The sequence below is a fragment of the Amblyomma americanum genome, chromosome 1 (assembly GCF_052857255.1).
Source record: "Amblyomma americanum isolate KBUSLIRL-KWMA chromosome 1, ASM5285725v1, whole genome shotgun sequence".
Taxonomy (NCBI): domain Eukaryota; kingdom Metazoa; phylum Arthropoda; class Arachnida; order Ixodida; family Ixodidae; genus Amblyomma; species Amblyomma americanum.
Window position 1 is genome coordinate 356,068,404 of NC_135497.1, and position 26,831 is coordinate 356,095,234.

The window sequence follows — 26,831 nt, forward strand, 5'->3', positions numbered from 1 at the left end:
TATGTTTGGCCAATTGCAACAGCGAATCTTTAAGGTAGCTTCCCTGTTCGTTATTTTAGCACGAATCACCCACTGCAAGTGCTTGTTCTGGTGGGCATACATTGCGGTCGCATTTTTAGGAACAATGCGGGGATGCGAGGAGCGCTTGCGTGCACGCACGTGTGCCGGTTAAACGCCACACGTTGGTCATGAAGCCATCATATTTTCTCATTTGCATCTAATTTCGAATCAGCATGTCGGCGGAGGCCCGACGAAATTTCACGTTGGGGGCAATTGACAAATCTCTGTTTCTGTCGAACATTGCTACGCTATCGTGGCCAAGTGTTGCTCGAACGCCAGTATCGACCAACACAGTCCCGCGATTCGAGAGTGGCACTGCTCGCTCTCCACATGGCTGAGGCGCTATGCTAACGAGATCTCGTCCTTGGACAGCACAGACCCCATGTTCATTTTGGGAGGACCGTTCAACGGATGTTTTCGTCTCCTGGAAATCGGCGCAGAAGCGTCGCCAATCAATAGCTCCCGAGCATGCATATAAGCGGCGCGGGATGCGCCCTTCCTAGCTTTAGTTTCGATGCGATGATGTCGGCGTCCATCTGCCTGCGCGTGTTCATATGGACCGGCTGCCTGGTCGGCTTCCTCTATCAGACCAGCTCCATGCTGTCTCTCTTCTTCGAGTATCCATTCTCAGTGACACTGGTCGAAGACGTCCGCAAGAATCTACTCTTCCCGGCTGCCACTGTGTGTCTGCATCGATGGTCCGTGCGTACGATGTACCCGGCTTGGCAACTTCCCCAAAGGGACACTATAACGTCATTAGGATGTTTTTGCGTAGCTTTCCTAGCCGGTTCTAGATGTGCACGTACTATCGGAGACAAAAGTCTCCAATTCGCGCTAGAGGCAACCAGTTAGTATAAACTTTGTTATTGGCAGGTGTGCTTGGAAACTCTGCTTGAGGAGGCGAACGCTGGACTTGGCTTCTTTTACTTGCACTGGAGTAAACCCAGGCGATCGTTCGCACGCATCGCTGCAGCATTCCCAGATTGCTATTCGATCGCCCAGGATACTTTTCTCCCCGATGGTACACATGTGGAAAGCTCCAGACACGGGCCGTAACAGAGTGCTAAAACATTCGGCTTTTCTCTATCCTTCTGGAGGCTTCCCCAGGAGGACACCCATGCGCGCCAAGGTGCGCATGCGTGCCTGACCCCACGGAGCTGTCCTTTGCGAAAAGATGCGCTCAGGGTTGGATGGATACATTTGAGCCGCGATTTAGAATGCGCGATAGTGAATGGCCCTAGGGCGGAATGTTCGGAGTACCATTGCCGTGATTCTTGGGATCTCTGCAGATCCATTGAGCGGTCGTGCGTTCAATTGGCCTTTCCCTAGGAACTTCCATTTTTGTTGTTCTTGGCATGTCTAATCCGCAAGCAAGTGCGTCACAAAAAGGCACTGTGAGCATAAGCGGACGGAGGCTTTACATTTTTCGGTAGACAAGAATGGAGTCGGAGGGATAGAAGTGTGTTAGCAGCCTTACACTGCATTACACGACTTTCTCTGTGCAACGCATTGTCTGAGCTTGGCAAGGAAATAAATGGCGCATTCTGTTCCAGTTATAGCGCGAAAAGGTTACTAGACTTTCGAGTCGGATTTTTATCCTTGGAACGAGAGCGCCCTGACCTTTTGTAATCGAGCGTAAATGAAAACACAACAGCTGTTGCATTTCTGCTAAGTCGGGTGACAACTGACGCCACAGATAAAAAGAGCGTGAGGTTTTTTAGCATGCGAAATTTTCATGATGCGACTGAGTAACTGTATACTTATTTGCAGGATCGACATTTCCAAGCTCTGTCGCCATTACGTCAGTCAGTGTGCTGGCGAAGAAGAGGTGAGTGTGACTGAAGTCATGCGCATTACTACACGCGAGCGCTAGCACAGCTAACCGAATTTTCGCCATGTACATGCGTCAAAGTGTTAGCTGAAAATGAAACTTCTCACCTGGTAAAGGTAGCCTATCCTAATATCAATGTAGCATTCCACAGGGATTAGTGTCGTCACGGCGCTGCCGCTGTTGTCGGAGGCAATTTTTGTAGATTAACGCGGACTGTACGCAAGGTTTTGGAAGGAAGGGCTGTGAAATGAAAATACTTGCTATAAAGAGATAGGTGTCGAGGAAGAAACGGTGCGCAGTCTTGAACACATGACTGAGAAAATTCCGAGACTCACTATATATACCACCTAAAAGTGTGGATGCTGCATTGTGGAGCCTTGCATATATATCGCCCTCTCATATATGTGCATGGTTTCCGGCCACAAGTCAACGGAGCGGTAAAATAGTGCTGAACTGAGGTAGTTAATTCATACATCATGGTAGTTGCAGCAGAAAGGTTAAGAAGAGAATACAGAAAGGAGCAAGCAAACCGACGTGGACGAAGCTGTGAATGGAGGAGCGTGATTGGGCTTGTGGCCCGCAGGCCTGGGAAAGCTATACCCGGCTTCATCATTTGTTGGTACACAACTGAATACTGAAAGCTGTTGGCACGTTGCAACGCTGTGTAATTGGCTTAGCTTACGCTATGTTATACCACGATGATAACGCGAGATATCTCACGCTTAATTATGATTTGAGGTGGTTTTACATTTGGCCCCTGATTTGCTGACGCACCAGCAAATCAGGCGATGACGTGGCCGGTATACTCGCCGCGATCGCACACTTTTCCAGTAACTGAATTCACCTATAGCAGGTAATCCCCTGCAAAGCAACTCGGCAAATCTAAATACGAAGCTTATAGTTGAGCGTCCAATGCACGCTCTCCAATCGCGTGAATGCTGACGGATACATGCGCAACACAAGTCCGCACGATTTTCCCCCTGCATAAATGAACTTCGAAGCAGATAGTAGCTGCAGGTAGAACGTCATCTAATCTGACAGTAAAATAACGCCTCTGTGTTGTAAATGATGTTGTGCGATGGCGGCACCGTCGGCAGTAATGGCTCAAACCCACAACAAAGCAAGACCTTGCTCCGCGTTTACCCATCGGAACAGTGCTTTCGCACCGATATGAATGCCGCAGACGCTGCTGGATCCCGAGCGGTGGCACTTCCTGCGAAAGGAGGTGGAGGCTCGACTGAAGGTGGCCCACCTTCCGGATGAGCTGTTCCTGTGCCACATGCGGTCAAAGGTCACCGAATGCGCTTCTTTCGCGTGCAACGCCGCGTGAGTATACGCTCCTCCGAGTGACACCGTTGGGAAACGCTGCGATGCACCAACTTGCCCAACTGTCGATTCTTATGAAGTGGAATGCGAACAGAAGAGTACGTCTATCTTTGCACACGCACTGCGCAACCCGCGGGCGACAATTACACACAGGGCGACAGTCAAAACTAGATCAATTCATAGAACAGGGATCCTCGTTTTGAGCCTGGCTTTTTACCGGGTCACGCAGAATGTCTGTGCGCTCATTGTTCGCATTTCTGCATGCCATGAACACATCATATGCACTGGTAAGCCTGTCATTACCTCCCCTATTTTCTGTGCCTCCCTCCTGGAGTGCTTCGGTCTCGGCAGGTCAGCAACGAGCCGTAGCGAAGGAAGCACTTTTTTTTCACGGGACTCTTGTACTCTTTCCTCCCCTCCTCCTCCTCCTGATCCCGCACCTGCCCAGGGACTCTACTTGAACATACAAGGTATGCACCTATAGTAGCCTGGTAGACAATTGACAAAGGCGATAGGAGGCAAATAGGAGTTTCATTTCTCCGCTTTTCTCGCTTTTCCCTCTCACAGCGCTTCGCTCCGCCCTCCACCCACACAACCCTGGACGGATTTTTAGTGAACGAGAACCATACATGTTAACGCAGTAAAATGCGTGCCAAGAACAGGGAGCGCGAGTTGTACAGCATACTTTGTGGAAAATTAAGTGAGAGCGAGGGCTTCTTTTCTTGCTTGTTAACGCACCATCAGCGCGCTATCCCGTATCTTAGCGTCACCGGTTCACTGAAACTTGAGAAGCGTGTAGAGTTCTCGTTAAGTGAGTGTTAAGAGCGTGTGATTGATGGTGCATGAGCTAAAGAGCTGTGTATTCACGTTCCAAGGTGTCTCCTTTCTTCTTGGAACAGCGCACGGCCACATAGTTCGCTCGAGCTAAAGGGAAATGTCAGCCTCTGCTCTCGCGAAGCAGCTCCGGGCGGGAACGAATGAAAGATCTGGACCATATTTAATTTTTTTTCTCTCTCCCTTCAAACCTCCGGGGCCGCCAGCATTCGGCTGACTTACTACAGGCACCCGAATGAAATGTGCTACACCATCGACGCCTACCAGTGGACCAACTCTCAGCACCCGGTGCAGCGGTGTGAATCTCCATGGAACTACGGTCAGCACCTTGCTTTACGCCTTTCGAAGCGTCTGCATGCCTGCTCGCAGGAAAGCACCGTTTTGTATGGCACAGTCGGGTAACGACTTTTCTTACTATCTCGTTTCTACCATCTATGTTGCTCTAGTGTCTAAACTACTCCTCACCCCTTCGCTACGCTGCAGTATCCATGCCTACTTCGGAAGCCTCATTAAGAGCTAGGGCAGGAAGGCTGTATAAAGCGGGCAAGCACTGCTTGTCGAATGCCGCATGATCCGACGGTCGTTCCGCTGTGCGCCTTGACGTCGCAGAGCTGGTGCTGCGCGCCTTCTGGGAGCGCAACGCGACGGTGGCGCTGCACGAGCCCGACGCGCTGCCGCTGGTGGTGCACAGCCCGTACTCGTGCCCGCCCGACAAGCTCTCCTCGGTCATGATACAGCCGGGCATGACGTACACCATAGCCGTCTCGCAGGTACAGTACTGAATGAGGCATGGGAGGACAACGCCATCTCCCTCTGCGATGTTTTAACGGCAGCAAAAGACGCGTCTGTTGCTGAGAAAACTGCATATGAAAATTTGCCCGCCACTCAATTCAAACTCATCACGTGTACACCGGAAATGACTCCGTTTTGAAAAGAATGTCGGTCTTAGAGGCGTGGTCTAGTCTCTTGGATCCACGCCCCCCCCCCCCCCCCCAATCCCTCAAAAAAAAAAAACTGCGTCGACGCATCGCAGTTAACTTGCGAAATCGGCCGATTATGGCGACACCTGAATTTAGTTTTTTGGCCTATTCTGGCTTACAAAAGCTCCGTTTTCTGTGAACAGGTCCTCGTTTCTCATTAGGATGCGGTAATTCATTGTTTCAGGCCACCTTCAGTTTCTCCTCAGAGTTCCATTTAAGTTGTTTCGTCACAGATTAGTTTAAAAGTACCAACGCGAAAGGCCGTGTTGTTGGTCGCAAATTTCCACCCCGATAGCTGTCGACCTAAACGAGATGCAGCGATGCGGGAACGCTATTTCAGGCCGTTGTGGTGTTGGTGAGCTTTCATGAAACAGTTGCAGGTATAGCTAGCTCTTTATAGTCCCTTCAGCTGAGCGGCCTTCGAGCGTGGCATGAGAGACAACTTTCTTCACCATCCGAACAGAAGCCGAACGAACTTTTGCAACTTGTGCGTGCGCGCATGCTGCTGTTTTATTACACACGCCGGTCCAGACAAGCTGTACGCGTGAGGTGCCTTTTGTCATTTCTCGTAAGACTTACAATGGACGAAAAGCGGGCAACTTAAGCTAATCAGGGTTCAAATGTGTTTGCCCTCAGCACGAATGGAGCGGTTTCGGCGCTTCTGACTGTCGTGCGTTGCGAGAGGCGCCAAGCGTACGTGCTCATTTTTCATTCATCTCACCGTTTTTATTCGTCAATTTCTGCTTCGGAAGAGGTAGATGTTTTCGCCCATCAGTATACGTGTTGCATAGCTGTTTTGTAAAATAGCGTTGACCCCCCCCCCCCCTTTTTTTTGTCACCCCTTGCCGGTCTGCGCTCTGGCGTTTAGGGTCCCGCGTCTAAAATTTTTTGTTAATATTGCTGGCGTCCTGTGCTGTGCATCAAATTGTATTGCATTGCGTCATGTGGTATTTAACTGTGCGTCTTCCGTATGTTTACTGCGCCAGTCTTCCAGCGATTTTATTGTTTTCTCTGGAAAGCAGAAGCCAGCGCCACTTTCGAGCACCAACCTCTTCCTCATATGTTCATGTCATTAAAACATTGGGAGCTATATGAAATCAACATTTCTAACGCAGATCATTAAACTGAACTTAATTTCAGCGCAGGCCGCCACATATACCTTCGTGGCATCCTCGGTTTCTACACTGAGCGGCGTGTGGTTCGGCAGTGATATGTGCATGAGGCGAGGGACGGTTCACTCAGTCATCCGTTGCCGCTCTCTGCATTTTGCCACACCCAGGAAAAAGTGGAGCGTTTGCCGGCCCCTTACAAGTCGAACTGCATAGACTACATCTCCAGAGGAAATCAGAAGAAATATTTCGGATACTACACTCAGGACGTAAGACCACTCGTGTAGTTTCCTTTTTTTTTCTTAAGGGGGGTGAGGTGAGCAGCGGTGTTCAACACACAAGTTGAATACCACTGCTTACGTTGGCCACAAAAATTCTGACTTCTCGCCGGCGAACTGGTATTCTGCAAGTCGCTCAGTTTGACAGACTGTCACCGAGTACTATTCGAAACGCTTTAAAATGGTTAGATACTCTCTTGGCATTCTCATGTACAAACTTGTCAACAATATAATTTCTCTTCCTCTCATACCACAGTGTTAACTTGTAAACGACAACATAACCCGGTTTGCACTCAATAACAATATTGTCCTGCCTAAAGTACGCACCAATTACGGGAAACAGGCAATTCATTTCTCGTTAGTTGCTGTCGGGAACACTATACCATTAAAACTAAAGAATGGTAATTCAATCTTCAACTTTAAAGCACACTTTAAGCGAGCAATTCTTGGCTAAGAGCCCTCATTGCGATGAATTCGATTCCTTTTCTTCTTACATGTATTTTCCACTGCTTCCTAACCCTTGTTATAATTCAGTATGATATATAATTTAGTATGTTTCGCTGGTCTTTTTTAATAGCTTTTTAATAGTGTTTATTTATCTCCTATGTATCTCCTTTATGTTGTACCCCATATGTATATATTCAATTTCTCATATTCGTCTGATCTGTCGCAGCAGTTAAATGTTTTACACGGTATATTTGATTAGGAGGTCCCATTACAGTCTTTGACTTCGGGACCTCCTTCTGTATGATATACTGTACGTATGTTAAATATTATCAAACAAGGACTGATTCTGATTATTACTATCTTCTGAGTGTCTTACGTTGGTGCAGCAGTTACCGTCGCATTATGTTCTTGCTCAAAAAAATGTGTAAAAGGGAACAATCAAAGATGCATATCGAAGTTTTCCATATTGTGCAATTGGGGGTCTCTGTTGTACATGAGCACGCAAATGTGTTCGTATACCCATGTGGCAGCATTGCAGCACAAGCAAGTGCTGCAATTATGCCATATCTGAGCGGCAGTAGCGAGAGCTGTGACCAACAGAGCGCATTTAGCTCTCTGACGACACTATATATTCTGTCTTACGTAAATTGTGCAGCGCTTCTAGCTGTATGCAGCACTGTAGGATAAAAGCGCTTGCTTTAACTTTCACCACGCTACACGTTCGTAGTTCCACAGCAAAGGGGTCGCTTCGAAGACATTCAGTTGAGTGTCCTCGCTTATTCTCCCGCAGGGAGATGAGTTGTGCGACTGTTTTCCCTGATACTCTGGTAACGTTATTCACCGAACGGCTATCACATGATTCCGATGGCGTGAGATATTCCACTGCGTTGCGGCGCAGCTGACATCACCAGTGCAGAGCTGATTCTTCGCTAGCTCCAGCGTCATACCGTCTATAAAAAAACCTTTAATATAGCAACCCTTACCGTTAACAGAAAACCGAGGCCACAACTGCGCGTTTTCGATATTCACCAGAGGCGACGACGGTGTACCGAGGCGCACTTTTTACCATGATACCGTAACAGCGGACGCCTTACGCATTTGGCCGAGTAGACATTCGCAGTTACTGCCCGATCATGAACTTGACCAGCCATGAAACTTAGCGGTTGCAGTAAAGTGACCAAATGCAGGCCGAAACTGCTACACGTCTGTATAGGGTTGTGCAGTGCTGAACAAGTAAGCTATCGGCGTTTCATTAGACATGAGAAAGGCCATGAGACAAACCACGCTTATGAGTTCGTTTTGGCCGGTGTCTGACCCGCATTCGTTTCCCGGCGTGCATATTTCGCACAGCCCGATTGCGCATCTCATCATGCATGTCGCATGCGCGCGCTGCTTCTGAATTTTTATGCATTCTTCACATCGTCTCAGTGGTTGTGACCTTTATCAATGTTTTATGCATTTTTCCGTCCAGATATGTGTCCAAAACTGCGAGATGTCGCTGGAGATGAAGCACTGTCAGTGCGTTCGCACGCACCACGAGTTTGCTGCAACATTTGGAGGCCAGGTCTGCGACATCATCAGGGACGGTATGGAGTGCTCTACATTTCTGCCGGATTTGCATGTTGGGCCGAAATAACATATGAGGATTGCATTCGATGTATTTGCATTCCTTTCGCTAATCGTCATTGGCTGCAAGGAACACCTCCCTCTTATGGTTGGTTGATATCGTCCACCGAACCCGTCAGCTCATTGGGTAATAAAATTGTATTAATTTGGGCTGAACAAAGAGAGTCGCCGTATTATAAGGGCCATTGTGATTCACATTGTTTGGGGGCGATCTCAGGGTGCGAATCCACTTGACGGGGCGTCGTTACCAGAATCGCAGAGCGGTGTCGCTCGTCTTTCGGTTTTATGTAGTTTTCTGGCTTATGCAAGCGCTGCTCGCGATAAAAATGACATACTTGGAATCTAGTGACCGTAATTGCTCAATTTAGCGTGACTTCTGGTGTACGTTTAAAGGGATAGAGGCACCAACATTTTTGTTGTGCATTTTTGCTCTGGAATCATGCGTAATACAATCGTAAACATGAATCACGGCGTGAAATCCGCCTACGCTCAGAATGTTTTTTTTTTGTTTCAGTTTCAGCAGTTGGAAGACAATTGCGATGCCACAAGTGAGTACCAGATCACGTGAAGCATACAAAAGCTACAGTATAATAGCTATTTAATCACTTGCTGTCATTCCGGCTTCTGGAGCAGTTTGGCATAAGAGTTTTGAAGCCACAAAGCAGCGTTAATATTGCAGTTTTTTACGCCTCACGTGATCTCATACTCACTTGTGGCGTCGCAACCACTATCTGACAACTGAAAACGAAACTGAAACTACAGAGGAAAAAAAATCATATTAAGAATTATTTGTTAAGCCCTGACGAATTCCATGTGGTGATGCATGTTTACTAATGTCGTACGCATCATTCCAGAGCAAAAAAACATTCCTCAAAATTTGGTGTCTCCACTCCTTTAAAGGGCAACTGCACAGGTTTTAAATTCATCGAGCTTAAAGGGGTCGAATGTGTGAAACTTGCAGGTTAAGCATGCGAAGTTCTTTTGGGCTAGCATTTGATGTGGTGACTTAAAATCCGTTTGAAATCGCTATGGCCTTGAAGATTCATCGCAGCGCCAACTGGGAGGTACATGATGACGCGGTCTACGGTATCGGTACATTTCCAACGCATCAACGCTTGCTTTGAATGACGAAAATCAACGCCACCGAAGGCAAAGCCCACCGATCGTTGTTTCGTAGTAACCAACGACGCATTGCAAGGTGCGGTTGCCGACAGCTAAAAATTGAAATCTTACCGTCCGTGAAGTCAGAACGAATTTCTATGCACTCCTCCGGTGCAGTGAGGAGAAACCCGAAAGTTAATTGTCGATTACGTGATTATCTTAAAGGCTAGAGCAAAAAAAGCTTAGCATGATTTGCCTGCAGCCTATATAGATTCGAATCCATGAATGTTGCAGAATTTTTATAAAGTAGTGCAGTTGCCCTTTAACAGACAGCTTAACGAGTAAAGCTGGTTTTTCTGCATTTGTAGTCTTTGCGGGGCAAAGCACTTTTTCCAGGATGAGATAACATGGAATCAGCCCGTAGATTCAAAGGGCACAGTGGCTCCTGGTGATGGAGGCACGTACCCGATAGTTTTAGAGTATTTGTCGCAAGGGCGAAAAAAAAGAGACACAGGACGGAGAAGGAGAGCATAAACAAGAAAAATATTACGTCCATGGTGTTTAAGGGACTAACACCGTTCCTACTTTGCGTTGTTGATCTATTCGGCCTTATCGTGCTATCTGCTAGCCCTCCTAGTTAGCTCAGTTGATAAAGTGACTACCCCGGGAGGAAGTGTGAACCCGGGTTTGAACTCCAGATAAGCACAAATTTTTATTCAGCTGCGAAGCTTCTGTGAAAGCTGTATAGCTTTACTTTGCAGCCGTACCGCTGCCCTTGGGTGGATTCTAATGAGTACTTGCGCTCTTAATACAACATGATTGCGCATGTTCACATCTCTGGCTCTGTGATATGTTTGCCTCACCATTTGGAAAGAGTCCGATTGAAACATGTACTTTGTTTGCACTTGTCACGTTGCGCAATATACGTTCAGTGTTCTGCGCTAGACCTGATATGCAGCGATATGCCGCTATTGAGGGGGAAAAGAGGAAAAGTGAAGGACTACTATACCAGGTGTTTAAGGGAAGACTTTCTGAATTCTTCTGTGTCCTCACGATGCGTCTGTCACCCTCTCATCCTTTCTATGAAAGACAGACGTACCGTGAGGATTGTCCTGCACGTCGACGACTACATGGTACTATGCGCAGTGGAGAAGGAAAATGAAACGGAAACGCTAAAAGACATCGCACTGACCACCTTTCAACGTAGCTACCCAGGGCTCAAATTCACATGGGAGCTTCCAAAGCACAGCTCCTTGCGCTTCCTTGACCTACGCCTTGTATTCTCCCCGGGGCACCTATGCTCGAGCCTCGAGCAAATAAGCAGTTTCTCCCTTTCAAGTCAAGTCACTCCAATACGTTGAAAAGAGGAAACGCGACGGCGGCGTTGCAGTCTGCTCTAAACAAGTAATGTCCACATCAGGTGGGCCAGCACCTTCAGCGGCAAATCACGGCTTCAGGAAGCGGGGTTCCCTATGACAATGCTGTGCAGCATAGCAGAAAGCCTCGTGCTGCTGAACAAGCGTGGCAGAGAGGGGGAGAGAGCACCAGAGGAAACCACGCAAAGAAGTTTTTCGTGGTTCCCTATGCCCATGGGCTGATCCATAACCTCAAGAATATCGGGAAGAGGCATGGCATCCAGATCATTTCTACAGCACCCAGCAAGGCGAAAAACATGTGTGCGCAGCTTAATGGACCGGATAACAAATCCCTGTGTCAAATCGGACACCGTACGAAGTACTCTGAGTGCATTCAAGGCATTGTTTATCGGATCTCTTTATTCTGTGGAAAGCATTACTTAAGGCAGACGGGGAGATGTTTAAACGACAGAATCAGAGAGCACGCAACGGCTATGGCCGGAAGTCCGGCATCAACCTTGCGATGCCTTCAGGGAATGTGGGATATGCGAAAATCAATCAAGTTCTGCCTACCTTCACCACGTGCAGGAACTGAAAAGAACACAGACAAGCTGACTCGAAAAATCTTGGAAGCCGGGGCCATTCGTAATTCTGGAGAGCAATGCGTCAGTTCTCCATCGGTTGGCCAACGAAGAAAGAAAGGAATTTCCTGCGTGGCGACGCATGCCGATGCTGATCATAAATCATTCAAAATGCTGGCAGTTCCTCAGTATGAATATGCGGCTTTTCTCATTAGTCTTCAGTTGCCCGTGCAGAATCGTGCTCGTCGTGTGTGTGCTACTTTTTGGTCTTCGTTTCTCTCTGCTGCTGTTTTTAATTGAAGTGACCTGGTCATAAGAGTTGGCGTGCTAGACGTTTGAACTATCTGTCATGCATAGCAGTGAAGGTGTGTGTTGCCAGGGGCGGTTGTCCCCTGCGTCAAAGAAGAGAAAAACTGCAGTGTGCCCTTCAGAACTGACGAGCTCTTAAGTTTTCGTTCTAAAAAAGGCACATTTTATCTTTATGCTAGCCTCGGCAGCGCACGCTGGCAACGCGGCCTCTGTTGGGTAACCGGCTATCCGCTGGATAACGGCTCCATTTTTGAATGTCATGGACGACCCCGCGAAGAATGAGGAACCTGTGTAGAAAGCAGTCGAAAGAGTGTTGACGCCTCGCACCGTCTAAGCACACGGCTTAAAATGTGCCGAAACTTCTTTTTGTACACAGTAGACGATGCATGACCGCTCATGCGCTACATCCGCAATGCTAGAGGCCATTTGAACTCATTGCCAGGTTGTCTTATACCTATGTCAATGTGAATGGTGCGGTGGAAGTGGTCGGCGACCAGGAGCCTTGTGCGTCGATGAAAGAAAAAAAATAGGGGCGATCAATTGGATTGACGCGGAGGAAATGCGATGCCATTCTCCTTTCACTCCCCTATCTATTCCAGTTCTGATTCTATTCCAGTTCTGATTCTATTCCGATTCTGAGTCTATAGTCTTTCACTCCCCAATCTATTCCAATTCTGCTTCTATTTAAATTCCGACTGCGTAACGAAAAATGCACCACATTCATAGATCACTTACATTCCTCATATCACTACCGACGCAGTGGCGCAGCGGTTAAGGGATGCGCTACTGCACTGGCAGGTGGCTGTTTCAAACATAGCCACCGTTGGGGATTGTGAGGCTGAGGTGGCTCTTCCCGAGCAATGCGACAAGGACTGTAGCTCCTGCAAGCCTCACGCTTGCTTTATTCTTCGTGTAGGCTTGCTTTTGCCCGAGTCATTTTATCCTTAGCTATTTTCATCTTTGCTGAGTCATTCTTTGTTCGATGTCTTCTTCCTCTCCCTGACAATTGGAGAGGGGCAGGGGAGAAGGAAATGGTTGACAGGTGGCAGGTAGAGAGGGGCAAATTCCCCTAAACACCACCTGGTAGGTGGAAGCTTCACACAGACGCCGCCGGACAGTTTTCGCCCTCATGGCTCCCTAATGCTATCGGATCAAAACAGTTCCACAAGCACTGATGAGCGTCGAGTGCCCTTTGAAGATGCGGCAAATTCAGTACAAAGCCAGAAAATATTTTCTTCCAAGCTCTGACCAGCCAATTCACAATGCGTTGGGGCTGGAATTTCGAGAGCTTGGTTCGCCGTGCCAGCTTCACTTGCTGACTAATTTCCATAGGTGGTCGGAAATTATGCAGTGGAGCACACGATACATTTTATTTCTTTTTTTCTTTATCTTGACAGACGTGAGGATTGACCGCTAGTTGTAGCATTTACGTCGGCAGTGCAATTTCGTTGCTCTTTGTTTCAGCGATGTGCAGGGACTGCCTCTCGCAGAGAACGCCATGTCGCTACGAAAACGTTTCCCGAAAACATTGTGAGCAGTGGTGTCGTTGGCTGCGGTAGCCGCTCTCCAACAAAAAGGAAGAAAATCGAAAACGTCCAGACAGTCTCTCTACAACCCAAAATCCCCGAGAGCGCGCTTGAATGACAGCGAGAATGCGCTGCGAGAGGCTATGGCGTGCTTGCTGTGTGCCCAGACACTACTGCTGCGCGCATGTATACAGACGGGCTCTCCAGTGGTTGTTAGGACAACGGCGCCTGCACCGTGTCGCCTTTTGAACAAAAATATGCGCTAGACGTTACGTGATACGCCCTATGCTTTCGCGCGTCAAGCAGACGGGTGAGGCGTCTCTTTCGGAAGAACTTACTAGCCTGGGGTTCTTGCCGCTGTTTGCGCCTTTTGCGCTTTTAAACAATAAATCAGTGCTTATTTAGCGCAATAATAAAACAAAAAACGACGGTCGAGTTTGGTAGTTAGGCTAGATGCGATTTAGGTGCGCTATCACTTCGGTTTTCGCTTTGGTTCCGATGTTCGGTGTGTGTGTGTGTGTGTGTGTGTGCGCGTGTGCGCGCGTGCATGCGTGCGTGTGTGCGTGCGTGCGTGTGTTTGTGTGCGCGCGTGTGCGCGCGTGCGCGCGCGCGCGCGCGCGTGTGTGTGTGTGTGTGTGTGTGTGTGTGTGTGTGTGTGTGTGTGTGTGTGTGTGTGTGTGTGTGTGTGTGTGTGTGTGTGTGTGTGTGTGTGTGTGTGTGTGTGTGTGTGTGTGTGTGTGTGTGTGTGTGTGTGTGTGTGTGTGTGTGTGTGTGTGTGTGTGTGTGTGTGTGTGTGTGTGTGTGTGTGTGTGTGTGTGTGTGTGTGTGTGTGTGTGTGTGTGTGTGTGTGTGTGTGTGTGTGTGTGTGTGTGTGTGTGTGTGTGTGTGTGTGTGTGTGTGTGTGTGTGTGTGTGTGTGTGTGTGTGTGTGTGTGTGTGTGTGTGTGTGTGTGTGTGTGTGTGTGTGTGTGTGTGTGTGTGTGTGTGTGTGTGTGTGTGTGTGTGTGTGTGTGTGTGTGTGTGTGTGTGTGTGTGTGTGTGTGTGTGTGTGTGTGTGTGTGTGTGTGTGTGTGTGTGTGTGTGTGTGTGTGTGTGTGTGTGTGTGTGTGTGTGTGTGTGTGTGTGTGTGTGTGTGTGTGTGTGTGTGTGTGTGTGTGTGTGTGTGTGTGTGTGTGTGTGTGTGTGTGTGTGTGTGTGTGTGTGTGTGTGTGTGTGTGTGTGTGTGTGTGTGTGTGTGTGTGTGTGTGTGTGTGTGTGTGTGTGTGTGTGTGTGTGTGTGTGTGTGTGTGTGTGTGTGTGTGTGTGTGTGTGTGTGTGTGTGTGTGTGTGTGTGTGTGTGTGTGTGTGTGTGTGTGTGTGTGTGTGTGTGTGTGTGTGTGTGTGTGTGTGTGTGTGTGTGTGTGTGTGTGTGTGTGTGTGTGTGTGTGTGTGTGTGTGTGTGTGTGTGTGTGTGTGTGTGTGTGTGTGTGTGTGTGTGTGTGTGTGTGTGTGTGTGTGTGTGTGTGTGTGTGTGTGTGTGTGTGTGTGTGTGTGTGTGTGTGAGAGAGAGAGAGAACTGTTTACAAATCGTTAATTTAAACCCTGCGAGATGTACGTCGGTGTGGTCTGTGCAGCTGGATAGCTGGGTTGCACAGCAAGGCGGACATGTACGTGATAGAGCTTAGTGATTAAACGATTAATTAAAATTAAGTACTCAACTTTATTACTTTTTATTTTAGAGGCCAACATTATATTACGAAATTGAAGGCCTTGGACATAAAAGCTATGTCCTGTTCCTAAATATTCTTTATCGGCCATACAGTTCGAAGTATTTAACGCGGAAAATATGCATTTTTTAGATCGTAAAGTTGGCTTTTCGCAACGAAATTTTTAATATGGCGTCTGTCGCGTTTTTAATACAGCAAATACGGAAGATGTTTGTCTATTTTATGCCGTGGAAGCAGTTAACTGGATTTCCGCAACAATACTACGCCCAGCGACGCCATTTTAAAAATGTGCATTGCGGGAAGCCAACTTTACGAGCTAAAAATTGTGCATTTTTGTCTTAAAATATTTCGAAATGCATTGCCTATAAAGAAATTTAAAAACTGGACGCAGCTTCGATGTTGACAGCCTTCAATTTCTTAGTATAATGTTGGTCCCTGAAATCAAAAGTAAAAAAAGCTGATTAGTTAATTTTAGTTAACTACTCGTTTAATCACTGAACTCTATCACGTACATAATATCCGCCTTGCTGTACAATTCACCTGCAAAGACCACACCGACGTATCTCTCTCAAGGTTTAAAAAAATGATCTGTAAACAGCTAAAAAAAACACCCGATATATACGCACATACCTCTAGGCAAGTTGCCCACAAACCGGTGGGCAAGTGGCCAGCCTGCCACAAAGAAAGATTCACACAAACACACAACGGCTAAATGCGGGGAACGGCCACTCTGAGTGGTATCGCACTAACAGTAGCAATAATAATAATCACTGCACCATTTGAGAAGCGAAGCTCGCACAAGTGAGGATGTCTGCCTTCTTCGTGTTTCAGACATATGCACGAGAAAAGTTGAAAGCTTGGGGACCTACCAGTTTTGCCTGAGCCAATGCCGCGTAGCCTGCCAGTGAGTACGAAGCACTCTCAGCACGCACGCCTTCAGCACACGAGCAAAAAAGTTAGAGGAGGATGTGCGCTGAGGGCTCGCATGTTTTCTTTTTTCTATGCGCAAAACTTGTGGTTTGGTGGTAATTCTTATGTTCGCGTGTTATCCTTTGCTTTGTTTCGGCGCAATCTTTTCAGTAAAAGTGGCTCTTGATGAAAATTCTGATGTTCTGCGTGTGAAGCCTAGTGAGTGAAGCCTTCACCCTCAAGAAGCACCTAACACCCACCGCCACCCTCGGCCATATCCCCACCTCACCTGCACCCTCCGTATAAAAATATAATTAGAGTAAAAGTATCACAGCAACCATTGAGAGTCAAACGAACTGCATCGCAGATTTCTTGCATCAGGCTTCATTATCGTCCCGTCAGTTTTTTCTCTATCTTTATTTCCTTCGACATAAATCAGTCGAGAACAAGGACATATTCTCTGTTGAATGCATCAGATTTGCTCAATAATACGCTTCTTTTCTTTTTCACGCTTAATGTCTGGCTACGGACTCTGCGGTCGTCATTTTAATTGGAGAGAAACGAAGTACGACGTGAGGTTGAGCAGCCTCGCGGTAGACAAGGTAGGTACAAATACGGCGCCACTGCTTGCAAAACCAACCCTTAGGGGTTTGTTGTTTACACTAACGCGCCTACAGTGTTTTTCGTGAAGCTACGAATCGGTCCCTGACAAGTAGGTTACTTTGTTTTATGAGTGAGAAGCCACTGCACCCTTTGCGTGGTTTCTACAGCGGCACTTGCTGAAGGGACACCCGAAGTTTGCCTTGCGCGGCGACCCACGAGGCCACTTTTTTTGTGGCTTTGCTGCTTCACTCGTCGCACACACGAATTCTCACCCGTGCCCGTGCTCGCACAGTATAGCCGGCGCTGGAACAGCAATATTAAAATACTCTCACATTGCGCAAGGTTCCCTTAGCCTCCACTTTCAATTCACGTATATACGTCTCGTTGTCTCCCCGGAGGCTGTTCCCAATTGGAAGTTTAAATGGTTGGTGTCGCCCTTTAAACTTTATATGTGAAAACATTTACTCTATCAATATGGAGTAAAATGTGTAAAGTGACCTATTTTACTTCCTGCACTGAATAATGCAGCATAAAGAAGGATTCTCCTCCTTGTAACTTCCATTTTGAAATGTAGTTTCTTGGTCTCAATGCTCCACAAGTCCCCAATGGAGTAAAAAAAAAAGCCACTTTGCGCCGTCCGCACTGCCACATAGCGTCTCGTCTGCTTCTGGTCAGTCGTGCGATAATGGCGGTGAGTGCCGACCCCTTGGCTGCCATCGTCGCTGGACCTCTGCTCACTTCTGCTCCTTCACGGGTGCCTGCCGCGGTACACAATATCGGCTTGTCGCCGTTTTCCGCTACATAAGTGAACTGCTCCTGTGAAGTCTCCAGCGCTCTGAGCATACCTGACCTTCCTTTGTTAGTGTCGCCACCCCGTTAGAGCCCCCGCTTAGGCCTCGTTCCCACAGCTTTTTTCAGTGTGGTTCTCGCGGGTGCGTTGCAGCAGGCTATAGTGTGTTGCATCAGCAAGGAACTGTGCTAGAACATAGTTTCAACTCCGAGCTCTTGGTTGAGCTGATGCGGCTACATTTTTCGTCAGTCATATTAAGAAACCAAGGTTTAAAGAAGTGAAGATGAAAGAGAACACTGCCATACCATAATACCTTCGGGGGTGTTCTGATTTTAAACTTTTTCTGCTCTGGTTTTTAGTCAACTATATCGTGGTGAATCGTCGTGAAAACTACTCTAAGACGCCTTTTCAGCGTTGAAACAGTGATTCTAATGTTACATCGCTTAATCTACGATCATAGGCAACCAAACGAGCTCGTAAAGCAAAAGTGGACGACAAGCAGACGACTCCTGGTGCCTCCGTCTACGCCGCCGCTGGGCTTGCAGAAGGCGAAAAGAACGCGTGACGCGGGGTCACATTAGGGCAGAACAGTTTCCCAAGCAGGGTTGCCGGTGGCCTCCGCAGTTACCTGTCCGTTTGTGGCGCTGGCAATTCTGTAAGAATGAGTTTGAATGAGGAAAAATGAACATGATGCCATTTTTGGGTTCCGTTTCTGTGGGTAGTAAAATTTTACTCCCTTGTACTCCTAAATACCTCCCTTGTTTAGGTGAGTATAAAAAATACTCCTTTTATATAGAGTAAATAAAACCTCCTTTTAATGTGCTCTAGAGGAGAAGCCATTTACTCTCATTTGGGCGTTTCTTTTTTTTGTTAGCAGCGTAGGGGGCATTGGCACAATACAGGGGCGCCTAAAACCGCATTTAAAAACACACAAAAAATGAAGAGGACTGAGTACGATACGGCAAAGTGTGCTAAGCAAATTAGCTCAACTTGGCTAAAAAAGGAGGCCCTCCAATGAATTTATAGCTTATACGCGCAACGTGCAGTGGTCGCTCTTGAGAAAGTGTCCTCTGTGGTCGCTTGATACTGGTCGTCCTGGATGAAGACGCACTCATCGGAGCGACGGGGGGGATGTGGTGCAAATGTTCGTGCCAGCTGTATGCCCCGAGGAAAAGAGAAAACGAGATGATTCTTTTTTTTTTGCACGTTAGAAAATTGAAAACTGCAATAAGGAATGCGCCAAATCAAGGTCCGCATATTGCTATTCTGATTTGAATATAAGAAAGATAAAAAAGAAACTCGAAAACAGTCCATACGCTTTGCCTCATTTGAATAAAACAATGATTAGTACGAGCTCGGCACAAATATAATCGTGTGTTACTTCATACTTTCACTCCCAGTCTGACTTTGGAAAAGACATGTAAGTATGAGTCAATTCCTATTATTTTCTGTGATAATTAATTCTCTGTGGCTGTGAGCTATTGCTCTGACTTGCAACGTTAAGCAGCAAGTTAGACTTTCGACGGGCGTTAAGCCTTTCCAACGTTCTTCTCTGACGGCATCTACAGGGCATCCCAGAGCGCTTGGAAGTATCCGTGCTTTCAGATGCTTTCTATACGCCTGGCGCGGTCACAAAATCTAAAAAGTGCACCGGTTACAGCGAATAATTTGTCTTTCAGTGCTCAACTACTCACACCCACTTTTTTCACAAGGTAACCTCCAGGTAATGTGAGCCAAGCGTTCTAAGAAATGTCATGCTCATCGTCGTACACGTGAAACACTCTCTGTGTGCATGACTCCCACTGACTTCACCAGTCAAGAGCGAAGGCAGACCGTCTGGCTAATATATTTGTTAATTTAGACTGCAGTGTCTTATAAGAAAATCGCAACAAAGCGGGAGTTAATGTGACATGCGCCATTCGCTTATGCATGCACGTGATCGGGGCTCTCCGCAAAAGTAGCTATGCACGCAGCGCCGACACGGCTCTGTTTAAGCAAAGTTCCAAGGACTCCGGAACTTTTTTTTTAGTGGGGGAGGCGGTAAAGATGTGGGACCAAGACTTCATACTTATTTTGTTATTTATTTAAGGCTCATATACGTAATAATTTTCATTATCTATATATTTTTTATTTTTTCAATGTTCAAAGGTTGGTCTAAACTGTCACGTTCGGGTGACGACACTCTAGCATTCAGGAAGACAACGAAAAGGCTTCCAAAAGAATCTGTTTAAGGGGCTGACTCGCGCCGCCCACTAAGAATTGAATGGCCCGGTGGCGGCGTTGGCCACAAGTGTGTTCAGTGGTCATCGAACTGAATGCATGCAGTTCTTGGCCGCGCTCAATTTAAAGCTGACGAGGAACATTCGAGATAAAGAACCAAAAGCAACTACTACAATCTGGAACAATGTGGAAGCCTTTGCATGCGGCCACGATCAATGGAGATAAGTCTGGTCACACCTCGCATTACAAAACAAAATAATAAAGATGCGTGCCGGCGGTTTTGAGTGCAAACGAACAAACGGCACAAAGATTCGCGGAAATATAAAACGAATTTAAAAGGGAAGCTTTATGCACGAGGAGTGATCAATTGCATTTAAAACGTTTGGCAGTTTGTTTAAATTCTGCTAATCATGATCATGTGTACGAGTCAGTCTAGTTCTGTTGGGACAATACTGGTTTAGGTTACTCATATACGAAATGCTTTACAACTGGCTACGAAGCCAAGTAGCTCAGCCTCACTGTACTTTGCATTAAAAGAGTACTAGAACTTAACTAGAACGTAAGTGTTTCAATTGTCAGAAATCTGATCCAAGTGCAAGCAATTAGAGACGGGGGGGGGGGAATCGTCTCCCCCCCTCCCCCTGTACCGGGTTCCTTGCAAAGTCCTAAGCACGAAATATGCGGACGATCTGACCTTGCGCAAGTTCATGTCCCTCTGCTAGCGTGCCTTGAGATGGAGGCGGCAAAACTTCACCTTACTTACAGAGGGGGCCGGAACTATGTTCAGTACTCCGAAAGCCATTTTGCATTACGGATGCGAATGAAAGGACATGCAACGGTGAATCCTGTGCGGTCCTTTTAGAGAAACTGCAAGCTGCATTTATCGTATAGGCGAGAACTTGAACAATGCCTTCGGAGACTCCGTTGATTCCCACCTTTTACCGATTTGTGGTATCTGTCATGCCCTTTACAGTCTTGCGGTTAGCTTACATAGACTTTTACTCCTCTCATCGCAGGAACAAGTTCTCATTCATAATAAAGTTTTCGTCCGACACGCAACGTGTTCTGCAGTATCAACCTAATCTTTCGGTAAGAACAACTTAAAATGCCTTAAGTATACGGCCGAAGTAAGCCTCCTCCGAAGCTCGCTGCATGCGAGTCTATGCACTGAGCGCATTTGCCTCTTTACCTGCTTTGCTTCGTCGCAGTCTGTGCTTTTCGTCTCGGTATAACTCTGGTTTCTTATTGGGAGGAGGAAACTCGCCTGTTCGTTTTTTGGCCATCAGAAATAACAGGTGGAAATACAGCACTAATGCCGAAACCAGCGATCGATCAAGATTTCGACGACGCTGTTCCCAGGTGTGCACCTTAATTTTCACCAGCAGCCGCCCACCCCCTCCCCTCGGCCCTACAGAGAGAGAGAGAAAACAAAAGTTGGAGGACACCTCATTGCAATTAGCTGTGACAGCTTTGCGCTAGCATAAGAACCTCGTTGTGAGCTGTCATGCACGAGCACACGTACCATACAAAGCACACATGTCATGCATTGCCACACGCACCATGCATGACTGCGGATACAATGCATCACCACACATCACCATGCATCGCCACCCTCTGGGACTTTTATTATTTAATTGCACGTACTGCAGGCCATTACCATGGCTCAAACAGGAGGGGCAATATGAGAAAGACAGGCGCATTGTCACGGTTAGAATAAATGTTACCAGAACACAAATAAAGGACACAATAAAAATCATAGCACTTAACTATATAAACAACCAAATCTAGACAAACGTTTCCAACGTAAAAAGAAAGCTCTAATATAACGCTTCCATTTATTTATGCATGACTGAACATAACTTAAATGTAATGTTGAATCAGTTACTCGAACGAAAGAAGACGAACGTCCATTGTATACGTACTATACGCAGATACAGCCATACGGAGACAGAGAAACTATGCTGGTTTATACGCCATTAGCGACATGAAACGACCCTTTTTTCTTGCTAACGGATGACAAAAGCGGCTCAGTTTCCATTCTAGGTTTTACTGAAAAACGGGAATGTTTTGTACATACTGTGGGCTAACCAATGACATTTTCATCTGTTTCTATTTGTAGATAGTGGAAGCATTCGGCTACTTCGGAGGATACGTAGGAATCTGGCTTGGATTCTCGCTGCTTTCAGTGCTTCTTAACCTTGAAGCGCACATGGCTAAAGGTTTTGCCAAACGGCTGAAGAGGTAAGTGCGCAAATTGTGTTTCGTTTCAGTTCAAGACAATGTAGAGGGGCCACAACACATTACAAATTTTAAATTAAGGGGCCTCGTTCTATTGTGCGTAGTCGCACCAGAGACGGCGGCTTTCATTGCTCCTCGAAGCCTACACATTTCCGAGTTGAGCAGGTCCAGGCATAATCTGGATATTCCCAGCAGACTTAGTGCACCTTGCTTGTGTGGCCAGAGCCAATACAGTAAAAATATTGTCTTAGTGCGATAGCAGCGGTAGTGTCGCTTCCAAAAAATGCCGGCGAGTGTCGTTGGCTCGAGCGTGAAGCTTCCACCCTCGAGAAGCATCCCCACCAGCCACTCCCCTCCCACCCCCGATCCACATCCCTATCCAGTAAAAGCATTCATTAGAGTAAAAGCATCAAATTAATCATCGAGTGTAATTCCAACTGCAGCTTTCTCGCGTCAGGTTCCATGGTCGTCTTGTCAATGTTTTTCTTCTTTGATTCCATTTTCCACTCTTGTCGACCGCCGCGGTAACTGGCACATAGCGGAGGCGTGGCGTGGCGTCTCTGTGGGAAGCAAAGAAGACCGGAAGCATTAGAACGGAATTGCAATGGAATCCCTGCACTATTTCGGCCATTGAAATACCGCAGTTCCATTGCAGGCTACCTTGGAACGTGTGGTGGCGTAGCAGCCGGTAGAATGAAGGATGCTGCGACGGTAATGCGAATAATAGTTTAACGAACACTTTACGCCATTCCATGCAAATCAGCCTGTCCTTGACTGTCAGCCCTGTGGTCAACAATTAAGAGACTTTGCTAAATGCTCGCTTTACCAACGAGACAAATTTCAGCGCGATCTTGTTTTGGGAATTTTTTTTTTTTGCTTTCATTTTACACGGGGCGGCTGGCGCGTTTCACAGACCTTTTCATCGGGCGAAGAGGATCTCGAAACGCCTCCTCTCCGGGCTGTTGCACACCGGCTCCGCTGCCGTTTCCACCGCACTAACGCGGGGTGCACACAACAGCCCGGCGATCAATGTGGCGACGCCCAGGAAGCCCTCATTGGAAAGGTCTACATCCACATGTATGCATCCTAGTATTGTTCTGGGCAATGCAGCAAATCTTGAAAGCTCCAGATTAATATTGTCCACCAGGATGGTTCTTAAACTTCAGAACACGTACGTGATGAAGCAGTTGCCCATTATCTTGCTGCATATCCCGCAAAAAAAAATGCTGTTTACTTTAGACCATTATTTTCCTTCTTATGTGTGCAATGTGGCAGTATGTGATGCCACTTGTTAAAGCACCGTTAGTTGCCACTAAGTGCTTTAATTTAAAACGCTCGTAAAATTTGAAGCTCAGTAATAGCGGATGGAAAGGGAGACTGAAGCAGGCAGAAAAACACCACGTGGAGCCTCTGCGACCCCGCGGCAGCTTCAAGTGCGCTCTGCCCGCAGGTGCGCTTATTTGCCCGTCTTCCTGTCGCAGAGTCAAGACAGCCGATGAAGCCGTGGTGGTGTTCCGGCTGAAGCAGCGGTTCTGAGGCATTCGTCCCAGGCTGACGCGAGGCGGCTGCGTGGACTGCTGCTCGCGAGGCTGTTTTCTCGGTGCAGCGAAACAGTACACCTACGGATGCATCGATCCCACCCCGCGCTCAGAAACGTGGCCTCCAAAGGCGGCAGCCGTTTCGTCGCGGATTGTGAACGGATGATTGATTCACACACCACTACGTGTCGATGTTAGATAAGTTGCGAAAGGAAACCCGACTCCAATTTGAAAGAAAGAAAGAAAGAGAGAAAGAAAGAAAGAAAGAAAGAAAGAAAGAAAGAAAGAAAGAAAGAAAGAAAGAAAGAAAGAAAGAAAGAAAGAAAGAAAGAAAGAAAGAAAGAAAGAAAGAAAGAAGCGCACATTACTTCCGTCTCCAGTGCATGACGTAGCCTTAGCCCGACGTAGACGTAGTCTTTATAGCACTGGAATGTCTGAAGCGCCCACCGAGAGGAGGAAATGAGCGAGGTGGCGCGCTGCGCCCGATTCGAGGCGAGGTTTGCTTTCAACGAGTATTGCTTCCGCGCCCGGCTGTATGCGCAATCTCTCCGAGTATTTCTTGTTTATTTATTTCTCATCTCGTTGTTTTATTTCTGTCTCCCGTCGGATGCGCTGTAGAGAAGATAAATCACCGCCTGTGCGTCTTACACAGCGCCACTGGATTTTATTTCCCCCGCTTGCTGTAGCAGCACGAAGCGCCCAGCGCAAGCGCAGCGAACAAACTCGAGTGATCCGGATTACAATAGCAAAAAAAGCCTGATGTATGTAGTTAAACTATCCTCTGCCCTCCTACCGATGGGAACGGCAGTTAGCAGTACGAAGAGTACTTCAGGTCTTCGTCCGGCGACACGTTGCCGGTTGGGGCAGCAATTCCAGCTTCTCAAAGCAAAACTTATTTATTAAAGACGGCACTGACATAAAAAGACAGGTGAGTAAAAGGCAGTTTAAAAAAAGGGCAGTTTAAAAAAAGGCTGTTAAAAAAAAGGCTGTTAAAAACGGCCGAGCTTGAGACTCGGCGCGCTCGTCCAAGTCGTCGTTTTCCGCGGGTTTTAACCCCTTCGATAAATGGGCGGAGCTTGAGTAATCTAGCTCTCGCCCAATTTAGACCAATAGCAAAGCAATTGCATCGTATGTACTAGTGGGCGGAGCCCAGGGCCCGCCCCAGGCATGATCGCTCCTGGTAGCAGGTGCGGGGGGGGGGAATTGTCCCCGTGGGCTGTCGCGAGCCCAGTGGAATGCGCAGCTAGCTGCATGCGCATTCGATGCACCGGTTGCCACGCGTCGGGACAGAAAGGATTAGTGCCGCCTTTCACCCTAAGCGCGGGCGTCACGCCTCGACGTACATTCCTCGATTCCCCCTCGGGCATGACCGCTCCTGGTAACAGGTGCGGGGGGGGGGGGGGTCCCATCGGCCTTGTGGGCTTCCACTTAACACCTCCCCACCAAGAATGTTGGAGGGACACTTGCTGTACAAACAACATACCGAAGCCCACAATAGCACAACAAAAAAATCCGGCCTTCAACAACATACAAAATGCGCGAAAGCAAAAGGGTCCGGGCCCCCACTGGCCGCTGTACCAGCACAAAAAAAAAATAGCCTTCTGCATCCTACTAACAAGGAAAAAAAAACATGCTAGGGAAGATACCTTCAGGCATGCAGACGCAAGCATAGTTTACACATTTCATTTGTAGGATGACAAGCACAAATGAAACCCTCTGCTAAAATCAGAAAAAGTATACATGCAACAACACTGGAACTAAATATCGAATGAAGAAAACATACAACTCCAGTTCTCATGAAGTGGCATATACGCCGCAACGGAAAACAGTTCACACAGAACATAATTAGCACACTGGCATGAGACTGTCCGATCACTTTCAGAGTCTCTTAGCTGTGAACTCTTTGCGTTCCCCACTCTCACTCACTGCCTCATCGTGTGCTCGAGCCACAAGGAATTTTTATGACTATCGCAACCTGGCAGTGGCAGAGTGGGTTAAGGCTGTGTGTTCATTATGCATTTGTCGCTATCCACCAGGATCGAGCCCGTTGCCCGGTGGCATCAAAGTGAACAATACGTTCTGCAGCGTGCAGCATTCTCGCATTCGTCCTGCTCTCCGGTTGTGTCTCTCGTCTTCCTCGAAGGAGACGTCGACCGTCTGCGCATATGGGGTGCAAGCCTCCGCGAAAGGCTTTAACTGCTCGTGTCTAGAGAGCCTCTTAGAACGTGGCATGGTCAGCTCAATGAATTTGTCATCAGAGACCTCTATGTTTGCGATTCGCCTGTCGCCCAGACCCGCAAGGAAATCGCAGCATAGGTCGCGCTTCGCTTCTATCAGCGGTAGTGTAACTTCGCTCCTTCCAGGACATGGGGTGAATCCCCCGTCGTCACTGCTCTGATTCCCCTCATCTAGAGCCAAGCTTATTGCGGCTTTGAACGAGTCTGAGTTTTCCGGCTCCGAACAACCTCGCCTACCCATCTGTGGTGCTGGCTTCTTCGACGCCGCTGTGAGTGCGGCGCATGCTGGTTGAACGCACATGCCGCTTTCACATTTCTCTGCCTGGCATGCTGGTGCTTCAGTGAACAACAACTGGTCATTCGGGGCAATCGGGCCGACCGAGCAGTTCATGTCGTTGCGCTCATCAGTGCCATTAGCACCGCCAATAACTTGCTCGGCTGCCTCGCAACACTCGACCATCAGGGTATGATCACTGTTCGAATTTTGAACAGCCATGTCCGTGGAACTCGCCTCCACGTTGGGAATAAAGGACTGCTGGTCTGTGTCAACATTCTTGGTCGACTCGACAACTCGCGGCTCCTCGGCGCTATCGACAGCTGTATCGTTCGCAAGAACCTGGGATTCCTGCTGTCTGTCTTCAATAGGAGCCGACTGAGTTCCTCCGCAGTTATCCTCGTTATTTCCTACCTCGACCAGCGCTTCAACAGCGTCATTCGCGCTAATCGAGTATGGCTTTGTCCGTGTCGGCTCCGACGATACTTGCGCCGCTCTCCGCGAGCGCTGCTCCTCCTCAATTTTCTTCCTCTCCTGCCGAAGCTTCTCTTCGGCTACCGCCAACTGGCGCTTGAGTTCTTGAATAATAGCGTCGCCCCGCTCCTTTTCTCTGGCTCGCTCAGCCTCTGACATTTCTGCGCGCTGAGCGCCATACTCATACCCATCTACCCAGCCTATTGTAGCCATTATGCCTTGTTTAAGTCTAACCCTGCGGCTCAAGCACTCCCGAGGCAAGTAAAGTGAGAATGGGGAAACTCACTCCGTTGTCGGGCGGTCGGTCATGGTACTTGTTTCGTTGCAGCAGCAAGTCACGTCCTGAGGCGCAGAAGTCTGGCCGGAATCTGTAGCTTGAAGCAGGCACTTCACGTCCTCCCGGCCTTCAAAGTCGCCAGCCGCGGGTGCCGCAGAAGTCGCCAGCCGCAGGCGCTCCGTCGGTCCGCTTCCTCGCTGTCA

At 47.8% G+C, this 26,831-nt stretch overlaps 1 protein-coding gene across 1 annotated transcript; it reads left to right on the forward strand.

The window, feature by feature from the left end:
- The first annotated feature begins 582 nt into the window (after nt 1-582).
- On the forward strand, nt 583-23,421 carry LOC144121750 (degenerin mec-4-like). Its single transcript, XM_077655121.1, has 12 exons — nt 583-741; nt 3,075-3,217; nt 4,258-4,370; nt 4,661-4,821; nt 6,311-6,409; nt 8,337-8,451; nt 15,900-15,972; nt 16,534-16,579; nt 18,771-18,790; nt 20,607-20,679; nt 21,710-21,831; nt 23,310-23,421. The coding sequence occupies exons 1-12, from the start codon at nt 583-585 to the stop codon at nt 23,362-23,364; spliced, it is 1,179 nt and encodes a 392-aa protein (XP_077511247.1). The 3' UTR covers nt 23,365-23,421.
- Nucleotides 23,422-26,831: the final 3,410 nt, after the last annotated feature.

Bases quoted from the DNA above. Each gene is read 5' to 3' on its own strand.
- LOC144121750 (XM_077655121.1), top strand. From the start codon at position 583: ATGTCGGCGTCCATCTGCCTGCGCGTGTTCATATGGACCGGCTGCCTG. The intron at 6,410-8,336 runs GTAAGACCACTC...TTTTCCGTCCAG, and splicing joins TCGGATACTACACTCAGGAC to ATATGTGTCCAAAACTGCGA. The intron at 16,580-18,770 runs GTAGGTACAAAT...TTTCACTCCCAG, and splicing joins GCAGCCTCGCGGTAGACAAG to TCTGACTTTGGAAAAGACAT.